Source organism: Pleuronectes platessa, chromosome 6, assembly GCF_947347685.1.
Source record: "Pleuronectes platessa chromosome 6, fPlePla1.1, whole genome shotgun sequence".
Classification (NCBI taxonomy): Eukaryota; Metazoa; Chordata; class Actinopteri; order Pleuronectiformes; family Pleuronectidae; genus Pleuronectes; species Pleuronectes platessa.
The window spans coordinates 425,860-450,497 of record NC_070631.1 but is presented as its reverse complement, the minus strand read 5'-3'; the positions used below and the strand labels follow the sequence as shown (position 1 = coordinate 450,497).

The 24,638-nt window shown below is 48.8% G+C and overlaps 1 protein-coding gene across 3 annotated transcripts; it reads left to right on the top strand.

The window, feature by feature from the left end:
• The first annotated feature begins 1,106 nt into the window (after positions 1–1,106).
• Positions 1,107–24,535, top strand: acss2 (acyl-CoA synthetase short chain family member 2). Of its 3 annotated transcripts, none has more exons than XM_053424208.1 (19): positions 1,107–1,774; positions 7,377–7,572; positions 13,968–14,059; positions 14,303–14,406; positions 14,527–14,599; positions 15,608–15,683; positions 16,049–16,151; positions 17,006–17,050; positions 18,370–18,507; positions 18,595–18,765; positions 19,116–19,249; positions 19,527–19,659; positions 19,815–19,871; positions 20,021–20,101; positions 20,196–20,304; positions 20,424–20,492; positions 22,356–22,532; positions 22,708–22,782; positions 22,994–24,535. In XM_053424208.1, exons 1-19 carry the CDS (start codon positions 1,648–1,650, stop codon positions 23,119–23,121), a joined length of 2,088 nt encoding a protein of 695 aa, XP_053280183.1. In that variant the 5' UTR covers positions 1,107–1,647; the 3' UTR covers positions 23,122–24,535. The 3 variants fall into 3 exon arrangements, with proteins under 3 accessions (XP_053280183.1, XP_053280182.1, XP_053280184.1); XM_053424207.1 differs by having other exon boundaries at positions 17,003–17,050; XM_053424209.1 differs by lacking the exon at positions 17,006–17,050.
• The last annotated feature ends 103 nt before the right edge of the window (positions 24,536–24,638 follow it).

Below are 24,638 nucleotides of genomic sequence, written 5' to 3'. Positions count from 1 at the left end.
TTAATAATCAACTCTTAATAATCAACACACAGATTACAGATCAGTTAAAGCTGCTGAATATTTACACTGAAAGTTTAAATGAAACTAAAGATCCGAAGGTTTTCTGAACTGGATCAAACAAGTTTGTTGGATTTGTTACAGCAGCAGCTCTTCTGGTCCAGGAAGCAGAGGATCATGGGTAATATCCAGCGTTATGACAGCTCGTAACACATTCATACACTTTTGTTTTACATATGAAAACCACTTCATCCCCACATGTGGCTGCAGGGGGCGCTGTTGCTCAGTAGCAGACTGGTCAGCTGATGAGAATCTTTAAGGGATCACTGACAATCAGCTGTACAGTATTTGATATGTTGTCTCCACGGGTCAGTGATTGTGTGTTTTATTGTCAAAGTGTTAACGAGCTTCATGAGTTCTTGGTTACCATGGGACATGTTATCATCTTGAGGCCTTGACTCAAATCAGTGGTGACATCACTCTGACCTCTGACCTCTCCATAGGGTTCACACATCTGAGTGACACTGACTCTCTGATGTTTGTTCAAATCTGATTTAATCCATTTTCTGGAATCAAGCTTCGTACAAAATAATAAAACTGAATTTCCTCGTCAACACAGAATCGTGTTTATTTTCAGTTTCTTCTTCACTGACTCGTCTCCTTTAAGAACTTTGAAACCACAGCTGTCAATCAAGAGATGCTTTAAAGATAATTTCAATTACATTGAAGTAGTAAACAAAAACTGTAACACAAACTGAACTGAAAACAAATTATGAGTATTAAGAAAATCTAAGAAAATCTTTCTCAATGGATTTGCCATATTTTTACTGTGTGTGTGTGTGTGTGTGTGTGTGACGCAATGGATTGAATTGTTTACATTTGTAAACTCTTGAAGAATCACTGTTATGGTGACTTTGATATGTTTAATTTAATTTCCTTCATCCAAGCTGCAGAACCAAGTGAAGACTGGCACAAAGATATTTTATAGATTCTGTTTTGTGTTTCCTGACATGTTAACTTTAACTTTTACTGGATAAACCTGAACGCAACAATATGTGAATTCAGAGTTTTACCAGCGGTACTTGAACGCCCCCTGAGCTGTGATTGGCTGCTGCTGGAGTTGAGACAAAGAAGAAGAAGCAGCAGCAGCGGGGACAGCCAGGTCCTGTGAAACACCAGGAAACAGCACCAGTCACCTCCCAGTAACCTCCCAGTCCGGACTGGAAACTGCTCCTCCGCCAGCATCTCTCTTTGTTAAAGCAGCAGCTCGTCTCCGTCCTGCTCCTCCGCTGCAGCTGCACTGAGCTAGCTTAGCCTGTTAGCTTAGCGGGGCACCGTGTGTGTGAGTCTGTGTGTGTGTGTGTGTGTGTGTCTGTGTGTGTGCGCGCGTGTGCGCGTGCAGGACTTCAGCTCCAGACCAGAACACACTGACCCGGAGCTGCAGCAGAACCGACCCGGACTTCACTGCGCTGCACGCGGAGTTTGAAGTGAAATCGCGCTGCAGAAGCCGGAAGTGTGGATGAGCTGTGCTGCTAGCATCGTGCTAGCTGCACCGCTTCATTGTGCCGCTCGAGGGGGGGGAAGTGTCCGGGTGTCGGAGCTCTGCTCCGGCAGCTGATCGGTCTCTCATCGTGGTGAAAAGGCACCGACATGATTCCAGACAAAGCCCCGAAGGAGGACGTCTTCCACGGGTCCGAGGACCTGAAGAAGGAGGCGCACGTCTCCAGCTTCGACCGGTACAAGGAGCTGTACGCGAGCTCCATCGAGCGGCCCGACGGTGAGTCCCTGCCCGGCCCCGGAGCGAGCTCTCCGGCTACATCCACACAGCCTGACCCGTCCCCCTGTCAACCCGCACGGGGATAACATGACCTGTTAGCCGGGAGCACGAAGCGGGCACTGGTTAGAGGTGTGACTCCCAGTTGGGAAGTGACAGCAGAACCTTCCTGAGACCATCAGGCTGCATGAACACAACATCACAGCATCCTCTGTCACTAAACGTGCACGTTAACCTGCACGCAGCGTGACCCTGCTCTGGAGGGGGGGGGGCAGGTCATTTAAAGGTCATCTCTGTTCAAACCAGTGACCTGTGCAGAAACCAGTACTGAGTGTGAGGGACAAATTTCTCACATTACATTCAAATTTCATTAAAAAAGGAATAAACGGTTTAAATGTGTCGATGCTGAGTGAGTGTTCTAACGAGAGGAAACCTGACTCAGCACTTTCTGTTAGTGGCAGTTTATATTTATGTTCTTGATCAACATCACTTTACAAATCACATCCAGTTCAGTGTGTAAGAAGCTTCACACTAACACACACACACACTTTGCTGTTTGTGTGTCATCAGCAACAGCCTCGTGCACGTCTCCACGTTATTCACGTTTTCATGGTTTCACCCTCTCGCCGCTCTCTGACCGCTCTCTAATCATTCACTCACCACTCTCTCAACGCTCTCTGACCGCTCTCTGATCGCTCTCTCACCGTTCTCTGATTGCTCTCTGACCGCTCTCTGATCGCTCTCTCGCCGCTCTCTCGCCGCTCTCTGACCGCTCTCTAATCGCTCTCTCACCACTCTCTGACCGCTCTCTCACCGCTCTCTGATCGCTCTCTCACCGTTCTCTGACCGCTCTCTAATCGCTCTCTCACCGCTCTCTGACTGCTCTTTCAACGCTCTCTCACCGCTCTCTGACCGCTCTTTCAACGCTCTCTCACCGCTCTCTGATCGCTCTCTGACCGCTCTCTAATCGCTCTCTCATCACTCTCTGACCGCTCTCTCACCGCTCTCTGATCGCTCTCACACCGTTCTCTGACCGCTCTCTAATCGCTCTCTCACCGGTCTCTGACCGCTCTTTCAACGCTCTCTCCCCGCTCTCTGACCGCTCTCTCACCGTTCTCTGACCGCTCTCTGATCGCTCTCTGATCGCTCTCTCACCGCTCTCTGACCGCTCTTTCAACGTTCTCTCACCGCTCTCTCACCGCTCTCTCACCGCTCTCTAATCGCTCTCTCACCGCTCTCTGATTGCTCTCTGACCGCTCTCTGATCGCTCTCTCGCCGCTCTCTCGCCGCTCTCTGACCGCTCTCTAATCGCTCTCTCACCACTCTCTGACCGCTCTCTCACCGCTCTCTGATCGCTCTCTCACCGTTCTCTGACCGCTCTCTAATCGCTCTCTCACCGCTCTCTGACTGCTCTTTCAACGCTCTCTCGCCGCTCTCTGACCGCTCTCTAATCGCTCTCTCACCACTCTCTGACCGCTCTCTCACCGCTCTCTGATCGCTCTCTCACCGTTCTCTGACCGCTCTCTAATCGCTCTCTCACCGCTCTCTGACTGCTCTTTCAACGCTCTCTCGCCGCTCTCTGACCGCTCTCTAATCGCTCTCTCACCACTCTCTGACCGCTCTCTCACCGCTCTCTGATCGCTCTCTGATCGCTCTCTCACCGCTCTCTGACCGCTCTTTCAACGTTCTCTCACCGCTCTCTGATCGCTCTCTCACCGCTCTCTAATCGCTCTCTCACCGCTCTCTGATTGCTCTCTGACCGCTCTCTGATCGCTCTCTCGCCGCTCTCTCGCCGCTCTCTGACCGCTCTCTAATCGCTCTCTCACCACTCTCTGACCGCTCTCTCACCGCTCTCTGATCGCTCTCTCACCGTTCTCTGACCGCTCTCTAATCGCTCTCTCACCGCTCTCTGACTGCTCTTTCAACGCTCTCTCACCGCTCTCTGACCGCTCTTTCAACGCTCTCTCACCGCTCTCTGATCGCTCTCTGACCGCTCTCTAATCGCTCTCTCATCACTCTCTGACCGCTCTCTCACCGCTCTCTGATCGCTCTCACACCGTTCTCTGACCGCTCTCTAATCGCTCTCTCACCGGTCTCTGACCGCTCTTTCAACGCTCTCTCCCCGCTCTCTGACCGCTCTCTCACCGTTCTCTGACCGCTCTCTGATCGCTCTCTGATCGCTCTCTCACCGCTCTCTGACCGCTCTTTCAACGTTCTCTCACCGCTCTCTCACCGCTCTCTCACCGCTCTCTAATCGCTCTCTCACCGCTCTCTGATTGCTCTCTGACCGCTCTCTGATCGCTCTCTCGCCGCTCTCTCGCCGCTCTCTGACCGCTCTCTAATCGCTCTCTCACCACTCTCTGACCGCTCTCTCACCGCTCTCTGATCGCTCTCTCACCGTTCTCTGACCGCTCTCTAATCGCTCTCTCACCGCTCTCTGACTGCTCTTTCAACGCTCTCTCGCCGCTCTCTGACCGCTCTCTAATCGCTCTCTCACCACTCTCTGACCGCTCTCTCACCGCTCTCTGATCGCTCTCTCACCGTTCTCTGACCGCTCTCTAATCGCTCTCTCACCGCTCTCTGACTGCTCTTTCAACGCTCTCTCACCGCTCTCTGACCGCTCTCTGACCGCTCTTTCAACGCTCTCTCACCGCTCTCTGATCGCTCTCTGACCGCTCTCTAATCGCTCTCTCATCACTCTCTGACCGCTCTCTCACCGCTCTCTGATCGCTCTCTCACCGTTCTCTGACCGCTCTCTAATCGCTCTCTCACCGGTCTCTGACCGCTCTTTCAACGCTCTCTCACCGCTCTCTGACCGCTCTCTCACCGCTCTCTGACCGCTCTTTCAACGTTCTCTCACCGCTCTCTGATCGCTCTCTCACCGCTCTCTGACCGCTCTCTAATCGCTCTCTCACTGCTCTCTGATTGCTCTCTGACCGCTCTCTGATCGCTCTCTCGCCGCTCTCTCACCGCTCTCTGACCGCTCTCTAATCGCTCTCTCACCACTCTCTGACCGCTCTCTCACCGCTCTCTGATCGCTCTCTCACCGTTCTCTGACCGCTCTCTCACCGCTCTCTGACCGCTCTTTCAACGCTCTCTCACCGCTCTCTGACCGCTCTCTGACCGCTCTTTCAACGCTCTCTCACCGCTCTCTGACCGCTCTCTGACCGCTCTTTCAACGCTCTCTCACCGCTCTCTGATCGCTCTCTGACCGCTCTCTAATCGCTCTCTCATCACTCTCTGACCGCTCTCTCACCGCTCTCTGATCGCTCTCTCACCGTTCTCTGACCGCTCTCTAATCGCTCTCTCACCGGTCTCTGACCGCTCTTTCAACGCTCTCTCACCGCTCTCTGACCGCTCTCTCACCGCTCTCTGACCGCTCTTTCAACGCTCTCTCACCGCTCTCTGATCGCTCTCTCACCGTTCTCTGACCGCTCTCTAATCGCTCTCTGACCGCTCTCTGACCGCTCTTTCAACGCTCTCTCACCGCTCTCTGACCGCTCTCTCACCGCTCTCTGACCGCTCTTTCAATGCTCTCTCACCGCTCTCTAATCGCTCTCTCACCGCTCTCTGACCGCTCTCTAATCGCTCTCTCACCACTCTCTGACCGCTCTCTCACCGCTCTCTGATCGCTCTCTCACCGTTCTCTGACCGCTCTCTAATCGCTCTCTCACTGCTCTCTGACCGCTCTTTCAACGCTCTCTCACCGCTCTCTCACCGCTCTCTGACCGCTCTCTGACCGCTCTTTCAACGCTCTCTCACCGCTCTCTGATCGCTCTCTCACCGTTCTCTGACCGCTCTCTAATCGCTCTCTCACCGCTCTCTGACCGCTCTCTCACCGCTCTCTGACCGCTCTTTCAACGCTCTCTCACCGCTCTCTAATCGCTCTCTCACCGCTCTCTGACCGCTCTTTCAACGCTCTCTCACCGCTCTCTGATCGCTCTCTAATCGCTCTCTGATTGCTCTCTGATCGCTCTCTGACCGCTCTCTAATCGTTCTCTGATCGCTCTCTGATCGCTCTCTCACCGTTCTCTGATCGTTCTCTCACTGCTCTCTGATCGCTCTCTCACCGCTCTCTGACCGCTCTTTCAATGCTCTCTCACCGCTCTCTAATCGCTCTCTCACCGCTCTCTGACCGCTCTCTAATCGCTCTCTCACCACTCTCTGACCGCTCTCTCACCGCTCTCTGATCGCTCTCTCACCGTTCTCTGACCGCTCTCTAATCGCTCTCTCACCGCTCTCTGACCGCTCTTTCAACGCTCTCTCACCGCTCTCTGACCGCTCTCTGACCGCTCTTTCAACGCTCTCTCACCGCTCTCTGATCGCTCTCTCACCGTTCTCTGACCGCTCTCTAATCGCTCTCTCACCGCTCTCTGACCGCTCTCTCACCGCTCTCTGACCGCTCTTTCAACGCTCTCTCACCGCTCTCTAATCGCTCTCTCACCGCTCTCTGACCGCTCTTTCAACGCTCTCTCACCGCTCTCTGATCGCTCTCTAATCGCTCTCTGATTGCTCTCTGATCGCTCTCTGACCGCTCTCTAATCGTTCTCTGATCGCTCTCTGATCGCTCTCTCACCGTTCTCTGATCGTTCTCTCACTGCTCTCTGACTGCTCTCTCACCGCTCTCTGATCGCTCTCTAATCGCTCTCTCACCGCTCTCTGACCGCTCTCTCACCGTTCTCTGATCGTTCTCTCACTGCTCTCTGATCGCTCTCTCCTCGCTCTCTGACTGCTCTCTCACCGCTCTCTGATCGCTCTCTAATCGTTCTCTCACCGCTCTCTGACCGCTCTCTCACCGCTCTCTGACCGCTCTTTCAACGCTCTCTCACCGCTCTCTAATCGCTCTCTCACCGCTCTCTGACCGCTCTTTCAACGCTCTCTCACCGCTCTCTGATCGCTCTCTAATCGCTCTCTGATTGCTCTCTGATCGCTCTCTGACCGCTCTCTAATCGTTCTCTGATCGCTCTCTGATCGCTCTCTGACCGCTCTCTGACCGCTCTCTAATCGTTCTCTGATCGCTCTCTGATCGCTCTCTCCTCGCTCTCTGACTGCTCTCTCACCGCTCTCTGATCGCTCTCTAATCGCTCTCTCACCGCTCTCTGACCGCTCTCTCACCGCTCTCTGACTGCTCTTTCAACGCTCTCTCACCGCTCTCTAATCGCTCTCTCACCGCTCTCTGACCGCTCTTTCAACGCTCTCTCACCGCTCTCTGATCGCTCTCTAATCGCTCTCTGATTGCTCTCTGATCGCTCTCTGACCGCTCTCTGATCGTTCTCTCACTGCTCTCTGATCGCTCTCTCCTCGCTCTCTGACTGCTCTCTCACCGCTCTCTGATCGCTCTCTAATCGTTCTCTCACCGCTCTCTGACCGCTCTCTCGCCGCTCTCTCACCGCTCTCTGATCGCTCTCTCAACGTTCTCTCACTGCTCTCTGACCGCTCTCTCGCCGCTCTCTAATCGTTCTCTCACCGCTCTCTCACCGCTCTCTGATCGCTCTCTCACCGCTCTCTCAACGTTCTCTGACCGCTCTCTCACCGCTCTCTCACCGCTCTCTCAACGTTCTCTCACTGCTCTCTGACCGCTCTCTCGCCGCTCTCTGTCCTGCAGAGTTCTGGGGAGACATCGCCAAAGACTTCTTCTGGAAGACCAAGCACACGGGTCCGTTCCTCGAGTACAACTTCGACGTGACCAAAGGAGAGATCTTTGTGAAGTGTATGGAAGGAGCCTCGACCAACATCAGCTACAACCTGCTGGACCGCAACGTGCACGAGAGGAAGCTGGGCGACAGAGTGGCCTTCTACTGGTGAGTGTGTGTGTACGTGTGTGTACGTGTGTGTACGTGTGTATGTGTGTGTACTTGCTCTTTGTATTCACCCCCCCCCCCCCCCCTTAACTCACTGATCGTGAATGGAGCTTCAGTTGTCCTCTCTCCATTGTCTTTCCCGTTCTCTCACATTCCTCCTCTTGTTCGTTTCTCTCTCTCTCTCTCTCTCTCTCTCTCTCTCTCTTCTCTTTTATAAATATCAGGGTAAATAAGTGAAATCTTTGAATCATGACTATTGGAGAGGCAGTAAATATGGAGTCAGTTTTCTATGTTAGATTTCAAAAGCACGTGTCAACAGATCTGCAGCATCATTTTCTTCTTGGACACAATCCTGCTCACATGTTTTCTTGTCTGATGTTATTTGGTGAAAACATTTTGAACTTGCTTCTTTTCTTCATCCTCCTCTTTGAGCCACTTTCACTCTCGAGTTCTTTCCCTGGAGCTTTTCTGCCTCTTCATCTTTGTGTCACTGACGTGAACTCTGCACCGGCTTCTAGGCCGAGGCTCTTCAGGGAGCTGGTGTGATTGAATGCAACAGTCATCTCACAATGGTGTGGGGGGGGGAGGGACAGACAGGGAAAGTGGTTGATGAAATCATTTCAACCGTAGTCCAGAGTAATAAAGTCTCTTCAGGGAGAAGAAGGAAAACTGAACAGTGTGATCATTGGTTACTTATTAAAAGTCATTTTCAAGCAGGAACTCCACACATTCGTTCAAATGCTTGAGAGTAAATGAAATGTCACATTGTCACATAAGAAACATCAGTTATATTTCTACAATATTAGTCAATAAATAATTGTATGTATTTTGCATTTGTTATAGCATAAACTGCAGTTTAGGGTGATTTACATGAAACATGTTTTACATGCATACAACAGTGAAAGAAAAGATTTAGTTGAAATAATTACGAGACCATAGAAGTCGTTTGATCCTCGAGGGGAAGTCGGTCGACAACCAGACAAATACAATCTGAATAAATGTAAAGTCACAAAGACTAAAGGTCAAACAGACACACAAGATGAGTGCAGCAACACAAACTCATCACAGTGATCATTCCATAGTTAAATCATGCTGCTGATTTAAAAAGAGTCATAGATTTAAACGTTTCGTGTGAAAGTCATAAATTACTATGAGACGTTCTTATCAGTTGTATTTGCAGAGCTTGTGTGGGAGTGGCCTGATAACAGAGTGCAGCAGGTCACTGTGTTCCTTCAGACGCTTTCTTAATGTGACGACAGATTAAAGGTTAAAGATGGAGTCAAATTACCAGAGACAACGAGGTCATATCTGTGTAATATAACCATCCACCTATTGAGTTAAACTATTATGACCCAGTCTCCAAAGTCCAAGTAAGATGCCATCAGAGTTGAGTCCGAGTCAAAGTCTGAGTCGTCACCGCTCGAGTCCAAGTTAACGACCTCACTGCTGCGTGGGGGGGGCTGTAAATCAAATGTCTCCAGGCGTCCTTTACCAATGTCACAACAAACGGGACGAGACAAAGACAGAGAGGGACAGATGTCATGAGACAGAACGAGCGTCTCCTCCCAGAACATGAAGTAAAGTTACACTGTGATGTAATAAAGTGACAAATCCCCAGATGTTCATTTCACAACTGGTTTCCTCTGAGCTTCACCACATGTTGCAAAAGATCCAGTTTGACCTGAAACACATTTATTCAAAAAGAGCTGGTGTAGCTCGAAGTCAGATTTGAATCTGTATCAGCTGCTGTAGCTCCACCTGCAGAGAACCTGCAGAGAACCTCCAGAGAACCTGCAGAGAACCTGCAGAGAACCTCCCAGAGAACCTTCCAGAGAACCTGCAGAGAGATCACGTTCTTACTGTTCTTCCACAAACTGAGTCCTGTGTCAACACGTGTGTCACCTGCAGCAGCTTCATCACAGCTGAACCACACAGCAGCAGGTTTCCTGCTACAGGCTGCACAGAGCTGTGGGAGGAGGTTCGAGTCCCACCTGGACAATGTGCTGCTGCTGCTTCTTAACATGAGAAACACTCACTTCAGATCTGTCCCCGGCTGTGAGGACGTGTCTTCTCGAGCTTCGTCTCAGATGCTGTGGACGCTCCATGTGACCGTAGCAGCAGTGATGTGTTTAACACTAGAGCCTCCGTGTGAGGAGACTCTCACTAGCATGTAGAATTGGTGGGAGGGGTTTTACCAGGGCTGTCAAATGATTCAAACTTTTTATCTTATTAATCACAGGGAAGAAATCCCCAATTTCTGAATGACCTGAAAATCTCTTCTCTGTATATTGTTAATTCCACAAATTAATCTTCCCGCGTTAATTCTGACAAACTAGATTCTGACATGTCAGTGACCCGTCGTCTTACAGTCCGATGTTTCCACTCACACCAACGGGCCACCATCGTTTGTCTGGTGTGCTTTGTGTGACGGCCGCGATGTGAACAACACAACAGCTCAGATATCGTGTTGTGATCATGAAGGTCAGAGCTTTATCCTCGTGTCGGGATTCACTGAATGCAAATCCCAACTGGGTCACAGAGACCTTTCAGCGCCGCAGGCTCGCCACTACCAGCTCCAAAAATACTCTCTTAAAGAAACATTAGGCGCACACACACGCACAAACACACACACGCACAAACACACACACCACTCCAGCTCAAGCGTGAGCAGAAAGACTTTCCCCTCGCGGCTGCTGAACCAGGAAGATCTTAGTCTCTGTTTCTCTCAAAGGCTTTTTGTATTTGGCTGGAATTCAATAGCAAGTTGTGTGTGTGTGTGTGTGTGTGTGTGTGTGTGTGTGTGTGTGTGTGTGTGTGTGTGTGTGTGTGTGTGTGTGTGTGTGTGTGTGTGTGTGTGTGTGTGTGTGTGTGTGTGTGTGTGTGGCCCATTTGATGAATAAACGAGAGAAGGTTCAGAAAAACATGACTGTTTGTCTGGATTTGACCTCAGTTGAAGGTTCAGTGTGTAGAATGTAGTGACATCTAGTGGTGAAGTGTCATGTTGCAGCTGAAGCCGCTCCTGATTCGACAGAGTCTGTAAATATAAAGCATTTAAATATAAAGTATTTAAATATAGTCTGTACATATAAAGGTCTCATTCTAGGATAAAGATAAGAACCGTTCATGAAACAAGTGAAATCATCTCTAAGGATTATTTTATATAAAGGATCCTTTCAGCTGAGAGTCACATGATGTGTCCGACTCACAGGAACAATCTCATCTCATGGTTTGTGATCGTGTCCCCACGACACAGAAACAAGATGGACATGTCCCCACGACACACAAACAAGACGGACATGTCCCCACGACACACAAACAAGACGGACATGTCCCCACGACACACAAACAAGACGGACATGTCCCCACGACACACAAACAAGACGGACATGTCCCCACGACACACAAACAAGACAGACATGTCCCCACGACACAGAAACAAGACGGACATGTCCCCACGACACAGAAACAAGACGGACATGTCCCCACTCTGGTTGAAGGGACGTTTGTTAAACTTCAGCTCAGTTGTGAAACTCTACACGTTTCAACTTTCTGGATTTTCACAACAGAATATTCCTGGACGTTTGAGGAACTGAGTGAACTTTTTATTTCCACACACACACAGACACACACACACACACACAGACACACACACACACACAGACACACACGAGTAAGAACTTCACATTAAAACCATTATCTGGGGAACAGACAGAGACGTGAATGAGTCGTGACAGCGTGAAGTGTCCTCCTGCTCGTCTCTAAGTGTCCTCCTGCTCGTCTCTAAGTGTCCTCCTGCTCGTCTCTGTGTCCTCCTGCTCGTCTCTCAGTGTCCTGCTCGTCTCTGTGTCCTCCTGCTCGTCTCTAAGTGTCCTCCTGCTCGTCTCTGTGTCCTCCTGCTCGTCTCTAAGTGTCCTCCTGCTCGTCTCTAAGTGTCCTCCTGCTCGTCTCTCAGTGTCCTGCTCGTCTCTGTGTCCTCCTGCTCGTCTCTAAGTGTCCTCCTGCTCGTCTCTGTGTCCTCCTGCTCGTCTCTAAGTGTCCTCCTGCTCGTCTCTCAGTGTCCTCCTGCTCGTCTCTCAGTGTCCTCCTGCTCGTCTCTCAGTGTCCTCCTGCTCGTCTCTCAGTGTCCTCCTGCTCGTCTCTCAGTGTCCTGCTGCTCGTCTCTCAGTGTCCTCCTCCTGCTCGTCTCTCAGTGTCCTCCTGCTCGTCTCTCAGTGTCCTCCTGCTCGTCTCTCAGTGTCCTCCTGCTCGTCTCTAAGTGTCCTCCTGCTCGTCTCTCAGTGTCCTCCTGCTCGTCTCTCTGTGTCCTCCTGCTCGTCTCTCAGTGTCCTCCTGCTCGTCTCTCAGTGTCCTCCTGCTCGTCTCTCAGTGTCCTCCTGCTCGTCTCAGTGTCCTCCTGCTCGTCTCTCAGTGTCCTCCTGCTCGTCTCTCAGTGTCCTCCTGCTCGTCTCAGTGTCCTCCTGCTCGTCTCTCAGTGTCCTCCTGCTCGTCTCTAAGTGTCCTCCTGCTCGTCTCTAAGTGTCCTCCTGCTCGTCTCTCAGTGTCCTCCTGCTCGTCTCTCAGTGTCCTCCTGCTCGTCTCTCAGTGTCCTCCTGCTCGTCTCAGTGTCCTCCTGCTCGTCTCTCAGTGTCCTCCTGCTCGTCTCTCAGTGTCCTGCTGCTCGTCTCTCAGTGTCCTCCTCCTGCTCGTCTCTCAGTGTCCTCCTCCTGCTCGTCTCTCTGTGTCCTCCTGCTCGTCTCTCAGTGTCCTCCTGCTCGTCTCTAAGTGTCCTCCTGCTCGTCTCTCAGTGTCCTCCTGCTCGTCTCAGTGTCCTCCTGCTCGTCTCTCAGTGTCCTCCTGCTCGTCTCTCAGTGTCCTCCTGCTCGTCTCTCAGTGTCCTGCTGCTCGTCTCTAAGTGTCCTCCTGCTCGTCTCTAAGTGTCCTCCTGCTCGTCTCTCAGTGTCCTCCTGCTCGTCTCTCAGTGTCCTCCTGCTCGTCTCTCAGTGTCCTCCTGCTCGTCTCTCAGTGTCCTCCTGCTCGTCTCTCAGTGTCCTCCTGCTCGTCTCTAAGTGTCCTCCTGCTCGTCTCTCAGTGTCCTCCTGCTCGTCTCTCTGTGTCCTCCTGCTCGTCTCTCAGTGTCCTCCTGCTCGTCTCTCAGTGTCCTCCTGCTCGTCTCAGTGTCCTCCTGCTCGTCTCAGTGTCCTCCTGCTCGTCTCTGTGTCCTCCTGCTCGTCTCTCAGTGTCCTCCTGCTCGTCTCAGTGTCCTCCTGCTCGTCTCTCAGTGTCCTCCTGCTCGTCTCTAAGTGTCCTCCTGCTCGTCTCTAAGTGTCCTCCTGCTCGTCTCTCAGTGTCCTCCTGCTCGTCTCTCAGTGTCCTCCTGCTCGTCTCTCAGTGTCCTCCTGCTCGTCTCAGTGTCCTCCTGCTCGTCTCTCAGTGTCCTCCTGCTCGTCTCTCAGTGTCCTCCTGCTCGTCTCTCAGTGTCCTGCTGCTCGTCTCTCAGTGTCCTCCTCCTGCTCGTCTCTCAGTGTCCTCCTCCTGCTCGTCTCTCTGTGTCCTCCTGCTCGTCTCTCAGTGTCCTCCTGCTCGTCTCTAAGTGTCCTCCTGCTCGTCTCTAAGTGTCCTCCTGCTCGTCTCTCAGTGTCCTCCTGCTCGTCTCTAAGTGTCCTCCTGCTCGTCTCTAAGTGTCCTCCTGCTCGTCTCTCAGTGTCCTCCTGCTCGTCTCTCAGTGTCCTCCTGCTCGTCTCTCAGTGTCCTCCTGCTCGTCTCTCAGTGTCCTCCTGCTCGTCTCTAAGTGTCCTCCTGCTCGTCTCTAAGTGTCCTCCTGCTCGTCTCTCAGTGTCCTCCTGCTCGTCTCTCAGTGTCCTCCTGCTCGTCTCTCAGTGTCCTCCTGCTCGTCTCTAAGTGTCCTCCTGCTCGTCTCTAAGTGTCCTCCTGCTCGTCTCTAAGTGTCCTCCTGCTCGTCTCTAAGTGTCCTCCTGCTCGTCTCTCAGTGTCCTCCTGCTCGTCTCAGTGTCCTCCTGCTCGTCTCTCAGTGTCCTCCTGCTCGTCTCTCAGTGTCCTCCTGCTCGTCTCTAAGTGTCCTCCTGCTCGTCTCTCAGTGTCCTCCTGCTCGTCTCAGTGTCCTCCTGCTCGTCTCAGTGTCCTCCTGCTCGTCTCTCAGTGTCCTCCTGCTCGTCTCTCAGTGTCCTCCTGCTCGTCTCTGTGTCCTCCTGCTCGTCTCTCAGTGTCCTCCTGCTCGTCTCTGAGCTCCTGAGTCGTGGGACTGACACTCAACTCAATGTTTAATGAGCTCAGCGTGAGAGCACGTTTTGAATAAGAGGAAACAACCATCTCCTGATTATTATTAATAATAATAAGTGTTCTCTAACTCATATGAGGACGGAGGAGCTGGGTCTTCATGTGTGGTTCTGTCCCCTCAGGGAAGGGAACGAGCCGGGGGATGAGCTGACGGTGACGTACAGGGAGCTGCTGCAGAGCGTCTGCCGCTTCGCCAACGTCCTGAAGTCTCAGGGTAGGTGACCCCCCCCCCCCCCCCCCCCCCCACACGTCAATGCCCCGAGGGGATTGGTCGAATCCCTGCAGACACTGACCTGATGAAACCGACTCATCGTGACTCACTAATCCACAGAGGAGCTTTGTCTTTGTAGAATCCTGTGTTTTAGTTTATTATATTTCCTGATTGATTGTGTGTAACTCGTGTGTGTGTCTGAGTCAGTGAAAGTCCTGTGTGTGTGTTTGTGTGTTTCTTCTGCAGGCGTGAAGAAGGGCGACCGTGTGTCCATCTACATGCCCATGGTGGTGGAGCTGGTGGTGGCCATGTTGGCCTGTGTCCGGATCGGAGCCGTCCACTCCATCGTGGTGCGTCTACATGAACATGTCAACATGTGAACATGTCAACACATGGACACGTGAACATGTGAACACGTGACAGACGTCATGTCAGCCTGTGCAGGACGGTGTTAACTCTGTTGTGTCCAGTTCGCAGGTTTCTCTGCTGAGTCTCTGTGTGAGAGGATCATGGACTCTGAGTGTTCACTGCTCATCACCGCAGGTCAGTGGAGGAAACACCTTCCATCTGCAGATCATATCAATAATCACATGAATCCATCAGGACCTCGAGGACCCACTGGTTCTGACCTCAGCTGGTTCAGCTTCTTCACCTCGTCCTGTGTGAACAACATGTTGGATTTAACACTTTACAACATTTACTAAAAATGAGGATCGAAGGAAACGGATCAGGAATGACAGACGGATAAATAATATGAATATATATATATAAATATATATATTTAATATGGTAATCATAAAAAGGTCAGATAGTGTTTTGACAAGTTCACTGTAAAATCTTGTATTTAGAGCTGATTGTAAAATGCTCATTGGTTTATGAGCGATGACATCAGCAGCTCGTGTTCATAAACTTTCAGCGACTTGTTGAGTTGTTGTTGTTGTGACATCGTTCACGTTCACGTATCAAGTCAGGAATTATTTTTCTGAATATTCCAACATAATTTCCGCAGCTTAACCGACAGGATGGCTAGCTCGTTAGCTCGCTAGCTGGTTAGCTTCATCACCGCCATGCAATGCATCCTGGGAAAGGCAGGGTTTCTGCTGGTAAGGCCTTAAATATGTTAAAATATTACATATTAGGTCTCAATCATGCTAAAGTTAGCTTAGCATGATTTCCTACAGGCCCAAGAATCCGGTTATGTTTCGGCTTCATCCAAACTGTGATAAAACAAGCAACAAGACCCGGGTGGAGCTGATCACTGCTCGTCCACCAGGGCTGAACTGGTCAGAGACACTTCGCAGACTGGGACCAGTACAGTCTTATTATCTAGAGTCTGGGGGAGGAAACCTGTTTAATCCACTGGGCTAATGGTCTGTGATTAGGAAACACACACACACACTTAACTTACATGTCTTATATTGTTTGTATGGTTCTCAGACTTTGATTTAAAATGATAAAGTGTCATTCATATAATATCTAGATTTCTTTTGAGTGCATTGTTCTGTCAGTGTTTAATTTTGCTTCATCACGTTTTGAATCTCCATCGCTCAGACGGGTTCTATCGAGGAGACAAGCTGATCAACCTGAAGGTCTTAGCTGACGAAGCACTGCAGAAGTGCAGAGACAAGTAAGCTACACACACACACACACACACACACACACACACACACACACACACACACACACACACACACACACACAGGTAGAGTCACATGTACCAATCACAACCTGTAACTTTAAGTTACATCAGACAAACAACATTAAAACACATTGTACACAAAGCAAGAACGTGTGGAAAAACGATAACACCATTATGACATGTGTCTAATTGTGGCAATTACAAAATATTGTTATTCCTTGTGCTTATTATTATTAACCATATGTTTGTTAAGCTTTAGCAGCATTTTAACAGAGTTCCCCTGTTTTGAAGATCAGAGTTGTACCTGCTGAAACAGTGATAAGAGACTCTTGTCCATGTGTCTGTCTCTGCAGGGGTTTCCTGTTGGACAAGTGTATCATGCTGAGACACTTGTCCAAAGAGGCAGAGGACACGTCTCAGTCTCCTCCGGCCAAACGAGCCTGTCCTGATCTGCAGGTAAACAACAAGTTAGAAACCAGTCAGTTGAGTCTGTCATGTGTCAATCATCCCATCGTGAAACCTAATGAAACATCTGTTCTGTGTGAGGTCACCTCCTCCACCAGCATGTCAACATGTGGACGTCTCTCAGCAGCAGGGACACAACAAGCTGGTGGTTTCAGACCAGAACCATCAATGAGCGTCTCAGACTAACTGGACCTGGGACATTTACACGTTAGCTCTGTTAGCTCTGTTAGCTCTGTTAGCTCTGTTAGCTCTGTTAGCTCTCTTAGCTATTTTAGCTGTGTTAGCTCTGTTTAGTTCACTTCATGTTGAGTCGGAGGAACATCCACCTTTGTGCTGGTCATTGAGCAGGAGAGCGTTTGGCCTGAAGCCCCTCCCACTCCCCTGTCTGTAGGGTCACAGACAGTCTGTAGGCTCACAGACAGAATCAGTCTGTAGGCTCACAGACAGTCTGTAGGCTCACAGACTGTCTGTAGGGTCACAGACAGAATGCGTCTGTAGGTCGTTACCAACACTTTGCTGCTCTGGGTCTTTTCATGGAATAATTCACAATAACACAAAGATTTAAACTGAGATTCATTTTTCTCCACAAACAGTTTGATCCTGAACTTGAACTTTTCTGTTTGTGTGTTTTCTGTGAGATTCAGAAGTTTTGGTCTTTTCTGTGTGATTATCATGTTTTTAATGAATCAACCCTTAAAGCTGATAAATCTTTTCTCTCCGTTGGTTCCACCAGTTGGACGCTGCTTGTTTTCACTTTGGGTTTTTAAATAACGACTCTCCCTCATTAACTTCTCCTTCCTCCTCCTCCTGCTCCTCCTCCTCCTCTCCTCACTCCTGTCCAGCAGGAGAAACAGACAGGGAGAATAAAGAAAGCACATCCTGTTCCGCAGGTATTTCCATCCCCCTCTCCTCCCTCCACTGAATCCACTGAACCCACTGAACCTCTGTGTGTTTGCTTATTAACGTTTCACCCACAGTCAGAATTTACATTTTACTGCTGTAAACAAGGTAAAAACAATAAATCGAGTTTGAAAGTAAAACTTTAATCCTAACTTTCATTTATTTGTTAAAAACTGTTTTAAATAAATGTCTTGTTGGGACAATTCACCTCAAATTGTAAATTGAACTACAATTTACGATGCAATGGTCACAACTTTATTGATTTTACCAAACAGCAGTTTCATATTCTCCTGATTATTTACAGTTCAGACGACTTTTCGAACATGAGAAATAATCTTACTGGAATTTAGAATAAAATATTTTTTCTATTCAGATGAAATTAGAACCAGCTGCTGGTGAAGGAAACACAATCAAAAAACATGCAATTAAATTAAAAACCACACTAAATATTTATATTTACATCAGGAAAGTGTCTCATGTTCTTAAATGATTTCTGAAGTTATTGGAATAAAATGTAAATTGTGTGTAAGTGTTGGATTAACACAGTTTTCTGTTGTGAACTGGTTCTGTTTCAGTTTTAACCTCTGACCCTCGACTGCAGTGTTTTCTCTTCTTAATGAAAATGCTCCTTCACTTCAGAACTAAACTACATAATAATAACTTTATTGTTATTATAGTTGTTATGTGTTTTCTCCTTATCTGGTCACATCTTCTCTGGATTAAACTACAACTTAAGAAATCTCCAGAAGAAATGTGTGTTCATGTCCTGTAGTGAGTGTGTGAAGCAGCAGCAGGTGGTTGGGTCCGACTCGTTCAAACAGGAACATGTGTGCGAGGGGCGGAGCCTGTAGAGCAGCCCATTTTATAGAAGGACTAATTAAAACCAAGCATCAGATCATCATGATGAGATCGAGCTTAAACGACATGAACCATCTTTGACAAACATTAATGTATCGTCCCATCTGCTAACATGGAGTAGGAGGGTTCATGTCCTACCCTGCTCAGCCACCAGGGGGGTCCAGACGTGTTTTTATCTTTATTCAGACAGTAAATGACCTTCAGTGTTTGTCACTGTGACTCGGATCCAGACCTTTCTCTCTCTGCTCGTTTGTGTGTTTGTTGAACTAACTTTCTTTCACTTTGTGTTTAGATGTTAGAAACATTCTGTCAAGTCTCTGATTGACAGAATTATGGTCAACTGGGTATTGACACGTTTGTCCTCTCTACCCGTCTGTCTCTCTGTTTGACTCCATGTTTGTGTGTCTTGTGTGTGTACGTGCTGTTTGTTGTGTATTCAATGTCCTCCCAGGTCCCGTGGAACCCGGACGTGGACCTGTGTTGGCTCAGTCTGACCCGAGGAGCTTCAGACGAGTGTGAACCCGAGTGGTGCGAGTCTGAAGATCCGCTGTTCATCCTGTACACGAGCGGCTCCACCGGCAAACCCAAGGTACGACGCACAAGTGAGACACAACGACTCACAACCTGAGCTCACTGTGGATTCACAGATTCAGGAACATTGTCTCCGTCCTCTCAGGGAGTTCTTCACACAGTCGCCGGCTACATGCTCTACACCGCCACCACCTTCAAACTGGTGTTCGACCACCAGCCCGATGATGTTTACTGGTGCACGGCAGACATCGGCTGGATCACCGGACACTCCTACATCACCTACGGCCCTCTGGCCAACGGCGCCACCAGTGTGCTGGTGAGTACCGGCTGTGGGACGACTCAACTTCCTGTTCTATTGTGATTTCATCCATGATGCACTGCGACTAGAGGAAAGACCCTTTCATCTCTAACTGCTCCAAACGAGCCTAGAGGTAATCCTTCACAGAAACCAGTACAAACCAGTGATGTCAGAGTAAACCAGCAGCTCCACACGTGTAGTCATGAGGACCAGATACCAGAGAATCGGTTTCTAACGTCCTCTGATCTTTTGCTGACTCACGTGTCACATGGTTCATCCTATGGAACGTGAATCTCAGAATCAGAACCCGTTAGTCACAGGAACCCGGGATCGGATTCAACTGAACATTGAACCTTGTTCTGTTGCAGTTCGAGGGCCTGCCCACCTACCCGGACGTGAGCCGCATGTGGGAGATTGTGGACAAATATCATGTGAGCAAGTTCTACACGGCTCCGACCGCCATCCGGCTGCTGATGAAGTACGGCAGCGAGCCGGTGAAGAAGTGAGTCCTCGTCCCGTTGTGTGTTTGAATCAGCATTAACACTATGTGATACATATTAGAATATCGTTAGAATGAACGTTAAGTCTTCAACAACGTGTGGAAAGTTCAAAGTTTCACTCCAGGAAGAACAGAGTAGACGTTGGTAACTAGAGGTCAAAGGTCAGGTTGTCTTCTTATTGACCTCTTGTTTTGGGAACGGATTGATCAGGTCCACATCACGGAGGCAGATTTAAAGAGTCCTCGTGTCTGTCCCTTCTCGCTCCGTCTCTGTCCCCAGGTTCAAGCGAGACTCCCTGAAGGTCTTGGGGACGGTGGGGGAGCCCATCAACCCGGAGGCCTGGCACTGGTACTACAACGTGGTGGGAGAGAGGAGGTGTCCCATCGTCGACACCTTCTGGCAAACAGAAACTGTGAGTGTGAAGAGTCTTTTGTTAAAGGACAGGGACGAGCGTTTGTCCTGTCACTTCCTCACTGGGAGCAGGTGACAGACTGGGAGCTGTGGCGCCCCCTGCTGGAGAGACGGTTCAATGACACTGGGATATAAACCTTTTCCTGTGTCTTTCAGGGCGGACACGTGTTGACTCCTCTTCCTGCAGCAACACCCATGAAGCCTGGATCTGCTGTGAGTGACTCTCTCTGCTGGGTCATGATTGACAGCTGGGTCATGATTGACAGCTGGGACCTGTCGGTTCCCCGGCTCCTCATGATGTCACCAGACGTTTCCTGTGTGTTGTTTCCATTTCTTTAAATGGTTTTGTTTGTGTCGTCCAGACGTTCCCGTTCTTCGGAGTGGTGCCGGCCATCTTGAATGAGTCCGGAGAGGAGCTGGAGGGGCCGGGCGAAGGATACCTGGTCAGGACCTTCATCATTAAACCAGTATGTTTTCCCAGGATCCCGCTGGTTTCCAGTCTCAGAGGTTGACTGGTCCGTGTTGCTCTTCAAACAGGTGTTCAAGCAGCCGTGGCCCGGAGTGATGAGGACGGTGTTTGGAAACCACCAGAGGTTTGAAACCGTTTACTTCAAGAAGTTCCCAGGATACTACGTCACTGGAGACGGTGAGAGGAGTCAGAACATCTCAGTCACATGACCTGAGCTGTTTATCTGTAGCAGAAGAACCTCACTGCTCTCACTCCCCCTAGTGGCTGTCAGGAGTCATGACGCTCTCATCCCACAGGTTGCCGTCGAGACCAGGACGGGTACTACTGGATCACTGGGAGGATCGATGACATGCTGAACGTCTCAGGTCAGAACCCGGTCCTGACCTTTGACCTCACACTGGTCTTCACTGGTTAATTAGAGGCAATTAATCAATCAGTCGATCAAAAGAGAATTCATCTTTCATCGTTAGAGGATCTGTGATTTAAGTTTGAACTCAAAGATTTGATTTGATCAAAGTTTCTGAAACTTCATGAGTTTGATGTGTTTGTACCCTTCATCTGGTCGCTATGGTAACATGAGGCTGGTACCACTACCAGCGTCAGCACCTTCAGGCACAGTACTACACAGTACTACACAGTACTACAGTACTAGACATTACTACACATTACTACACATTACTACAGTACTAGACATTACTACACATTACTACACATTACTACAGTACTACACATTACTACAGTACTACACATTACTACAGTACTACACAGTACTATACAGTACTACAGTACTACACATTACTACACAGTACTACACATTACTACAGTACTACACAGTACTACACATTACTACAGTACTACACATTACTACAGTACTAGACATTACTACAGTACTACACAGTACTACACAGTACTACACATTACTACAGTACTACACATTACTACAGTACTAGACATTACTACAGTACTACACAGTACTACACATTACTACAGTACTACACAGTACTACACATTACTACAGTACTAGACATTACTACACATTACTACACATTACTACAGTACTACACAGTACTACACATTACTACAGTACTACACAGTACTATACAGTACTACAGTACTACACATTACTACACAGTACTACACAGTACTACAGTACTACACAGTACTACACATTACTACAGTACTAGACATTACTACAGTACTACACAGTACTACACAGTACTACACAGTACTACACATTACTACAGTACTAGACATTACTACAGTACTACACAGTACTACACATTACTACAGTACTACACAGTACTACACATTACTAGAGTACTAGACATTACTACAGTACTAGACATTACTACAGTACTAGACATTACTACAGTACTACACATTACTACACATTACTACACAGTACTACACATTACTACTACAGAACTACACATTACTACAGTACTACACATTACTACAGTACTACACATTACTACAGTACTACACATTACTACACAGTACTATACAGTACTACACATTACTACAGTACTACACATTACTAAAGTACCAAACAGTACTGCACATTACTACACATGACTAAAGTACTACACATTACTACAGTACTACACATTACTACACATTACTACACAGTACTATACAGAACTACACAGAACTACACAGTACTACACAGTACTACACATAACTAAAGCACTACACAGTACTACTACAGAACTACACATTACTACAGTACTACACATAACTACAGTACTACACATAACTACAGTACTACACATTACTACAATACTACACATTACTACAGTACTACACAGTACTACACATTACTACAGTACTAGACATTACTACACATTACTACAGTACTACACAGTACTACACATTACTACAGTACTACACATTACTACAGTACTGCACATTACTACAGTACTGCACAGTACTACACAGTACTACGCAGTACTACGCAGTACTACACAGTACTACAGTACTCAACACTAGGTTAAATGCAGCAAGTGAACAACATCGTGGTTCAAACATTATTTCGTCAGAGAAGAAGACTGCAGCTTCTTCTTCTTCTTCTTCTTCTTTTGTTTAATTCTGTCTCTACCTCCTGTGATTGGTCCAAACTATCAGACAAAGTTTTCAGTGCAGACCAACAGATCCTGGTTCAGTCTGACCCAGAACCCCTCTTCTGGTCTGATCCTCCTGGTCCACCCTGATCCCATCTCCTCCTCCAGGTCACCTGCTGAGCACAGCGGAGGTGGAGTCGGCGCTGGTGGAGCACGAGGCCGTGGCCGAGGCGGCGGTGGTGGGTCGACCTCATCCTGTGAAAGGAGAGAGTCTCTACTGCTTCGTGACGCTCAACGACGGACTGACGCTCAGCCGCTCGCTGGAGGCAGAACTCAAACAACAAGGTGAACATGGAGGAGTCCACTGAGCGAGGTCTTCAGGGAGGAGGAGCTTCTCAAACAGAGAGGGTCCGATGGTCCTCCTCAGATGTGACAACCACTTAGACCTGTGAGGGGAGGAGCTTCTTGTGTCTGTGTGGAAGCTGGAGTCTGATGTGCTTTGTGTTCTGTGTCGTCACAGTCAGGGAGAAGATCGGCGCCATCGCCACACCGGACTTCATCCAGAACGCCCCGGGACTCCCCAAGACCCGATCAGGTCAGTTCACAGGAAGGGAAATGAAGGGAGGAGGAGGAGGAGGAGGAGGAAGAGGAAGAGGAAGAGGAGGAGTGCTGCTTCACTGCTGCTCAAAACAAACAGAAAACTGTCAAATCAAGAAGTTTCTGAAAGTGCTCCGTGCCTCTTCTCTTTCACACTATCTCTCTTTATGTGTTCTTCTTCACCTTCTTCCCCTCTTCTCTCTCTGAAGGTAAGATCATGAGACGGGTGCTCCGCAAAATCGCCTGTGACGAGCGGGACCTGGGGGACGTCTCCACGCTGGCCGACTCCTCCGTGGTCGAGCAGCTCTTCACCAACAGATGTGGAGCCGGCGTGTGACGGCCTCAGGATCCTCGCTGGGACGGCGGCTACACAACGACAGACACACACTGAACAAAGGACGGAGAAGAAGCAGAGGAGGAGGAGGAGGACAGGACAGGAGGGGGAGGAGGAGGAGGAGGAGCTCTCTGAACTCGGTCTTGACTTGATAACAACCTCTAGCTCCTGCTCAGCACGTGGTCAACATGACGTCATCGTGTATTTCACATCACAACAGATGTCAGCATCTGGATGAACAGGTTGATGAACTGTGTCCAGAACATGATGATGATGATATAAACATCCAGTGAGGGGGAGGAGCTAGAGGTCGTTAGTGCATGAGACCGTCCTGCAGCTGGAGGCGGAGTCTTGTTTTATCCTCGTGTTTTAGCCAATTAATACGCAGCCATATGTAAACGTGTAACTCTCAGTCAAAGCGTAGATCCAGGGCTCGTCCCACGTGGTGAAGACGAGTTTCTAGAGCGGAATCCGACCCCCCCCCCCCCCCCCCCCGGTCCTGTTCTTCACACGGAGGATTTGCTTCATTTGAAATCGCTTCATTTTAATTCATATTGTAATTTTTTAAGGTAGATTTGTTTCCTCTTGTGTTTGACTGAGGATCTTTTGTGCTTGTGCGTCTGCACCTTCGTCGCCTTCGTTTTCTTCTTCAGTATTTTTAATTGTGTTTGAGGATCTGGTGGAAACAGCAGAGAGTCCAGCTCCTCGCGGCTCCGGAGACAAACGATATGAGTCCTTCACATTGAGCCTGAATCAAAGGGAACATTTGAATATTTAAGATCCTTTTTATTAAAGAATCATGTCGGAGTCAAAAGCTGATGTGTGTCTGTCACCATGAAAAACCAGCAACATGTTTCCATCGCTCAGCAGCTTCCTCCCGTCTGAGACGAGCTCAAACATGTAGAGGAAAGAAAAACACCTCGAGCCAAATGTGTCCTCCAGGAAAGAAAAAGGTTTCATTAAACATCTGTTTCATTAAACATCTGTTTCATTAAACATCTGGATCATTAAACATCTGTTTCATTAAACATCTGTTTCCATCTGCGTGTTTCACCTGAGATCTTCATCTCTGCTGCTGAAACGAGGAAACACTGAAAATCATTGACTAAAGTTGTTTCAGTCACTTTTCAACAAATTGTAAAAGGAAATAAACGAATTGAGAATATCTGGGTTTTGGATCTGAAGGAATCGGAGATCGTCTCCGGATCTGGAAAATGTTTCTGATGTGATTAAATCAAGTCGACGACTAATGAATCAAAAACAATCCATAGATTAACTGAGGAATTCATTGAATAATAATTTTGTCTGACGTTTTGACTTCATTTTCTAATGTTTGTCATGTTTGTCGAGACACTTTCTGTTCATCTTGTTTTCATGTCTCTGTTGGTGTCGAGCAGTAAAAGGACGTGACCTCTGACCTCTGTCTCCGCCTCTTTCTTTATCACCTCATGAAAAGCTCCACCTCTTTCAGATCCATCAGCTCGATCTTGGGTGAGAACTCAAACCCAGTGTACCCAGTA

What these genes read in the sequence shown, in the direction of transcription:
- acss2 (XM_053424207.1), top strand. Translation starts at nt 1,648, where the DNA reads ATGATTCCAGACAAAGCCCCGAAGGAGGACGTCTTCCACGGGTCCGAG. An exon ending in CTCCATCGAGCGGCCCGACG is followed by an intron (nt 1,775 to 7,376) that starts GTGAGTCCCTGC and finishes TCTGTCCTGCAG; the next exon opens with AGTTCTGGGGAGACATCGCC. An exon ending in ACGGCGCCACCAGTGTGCTG is followed by an intron (nt 18,766 to 19,115) that starts GTGAGTACCGGC and finishes GTTCTGTTGCAG; the next exon opens with TTCGAGGGCCTGCCCACCTA.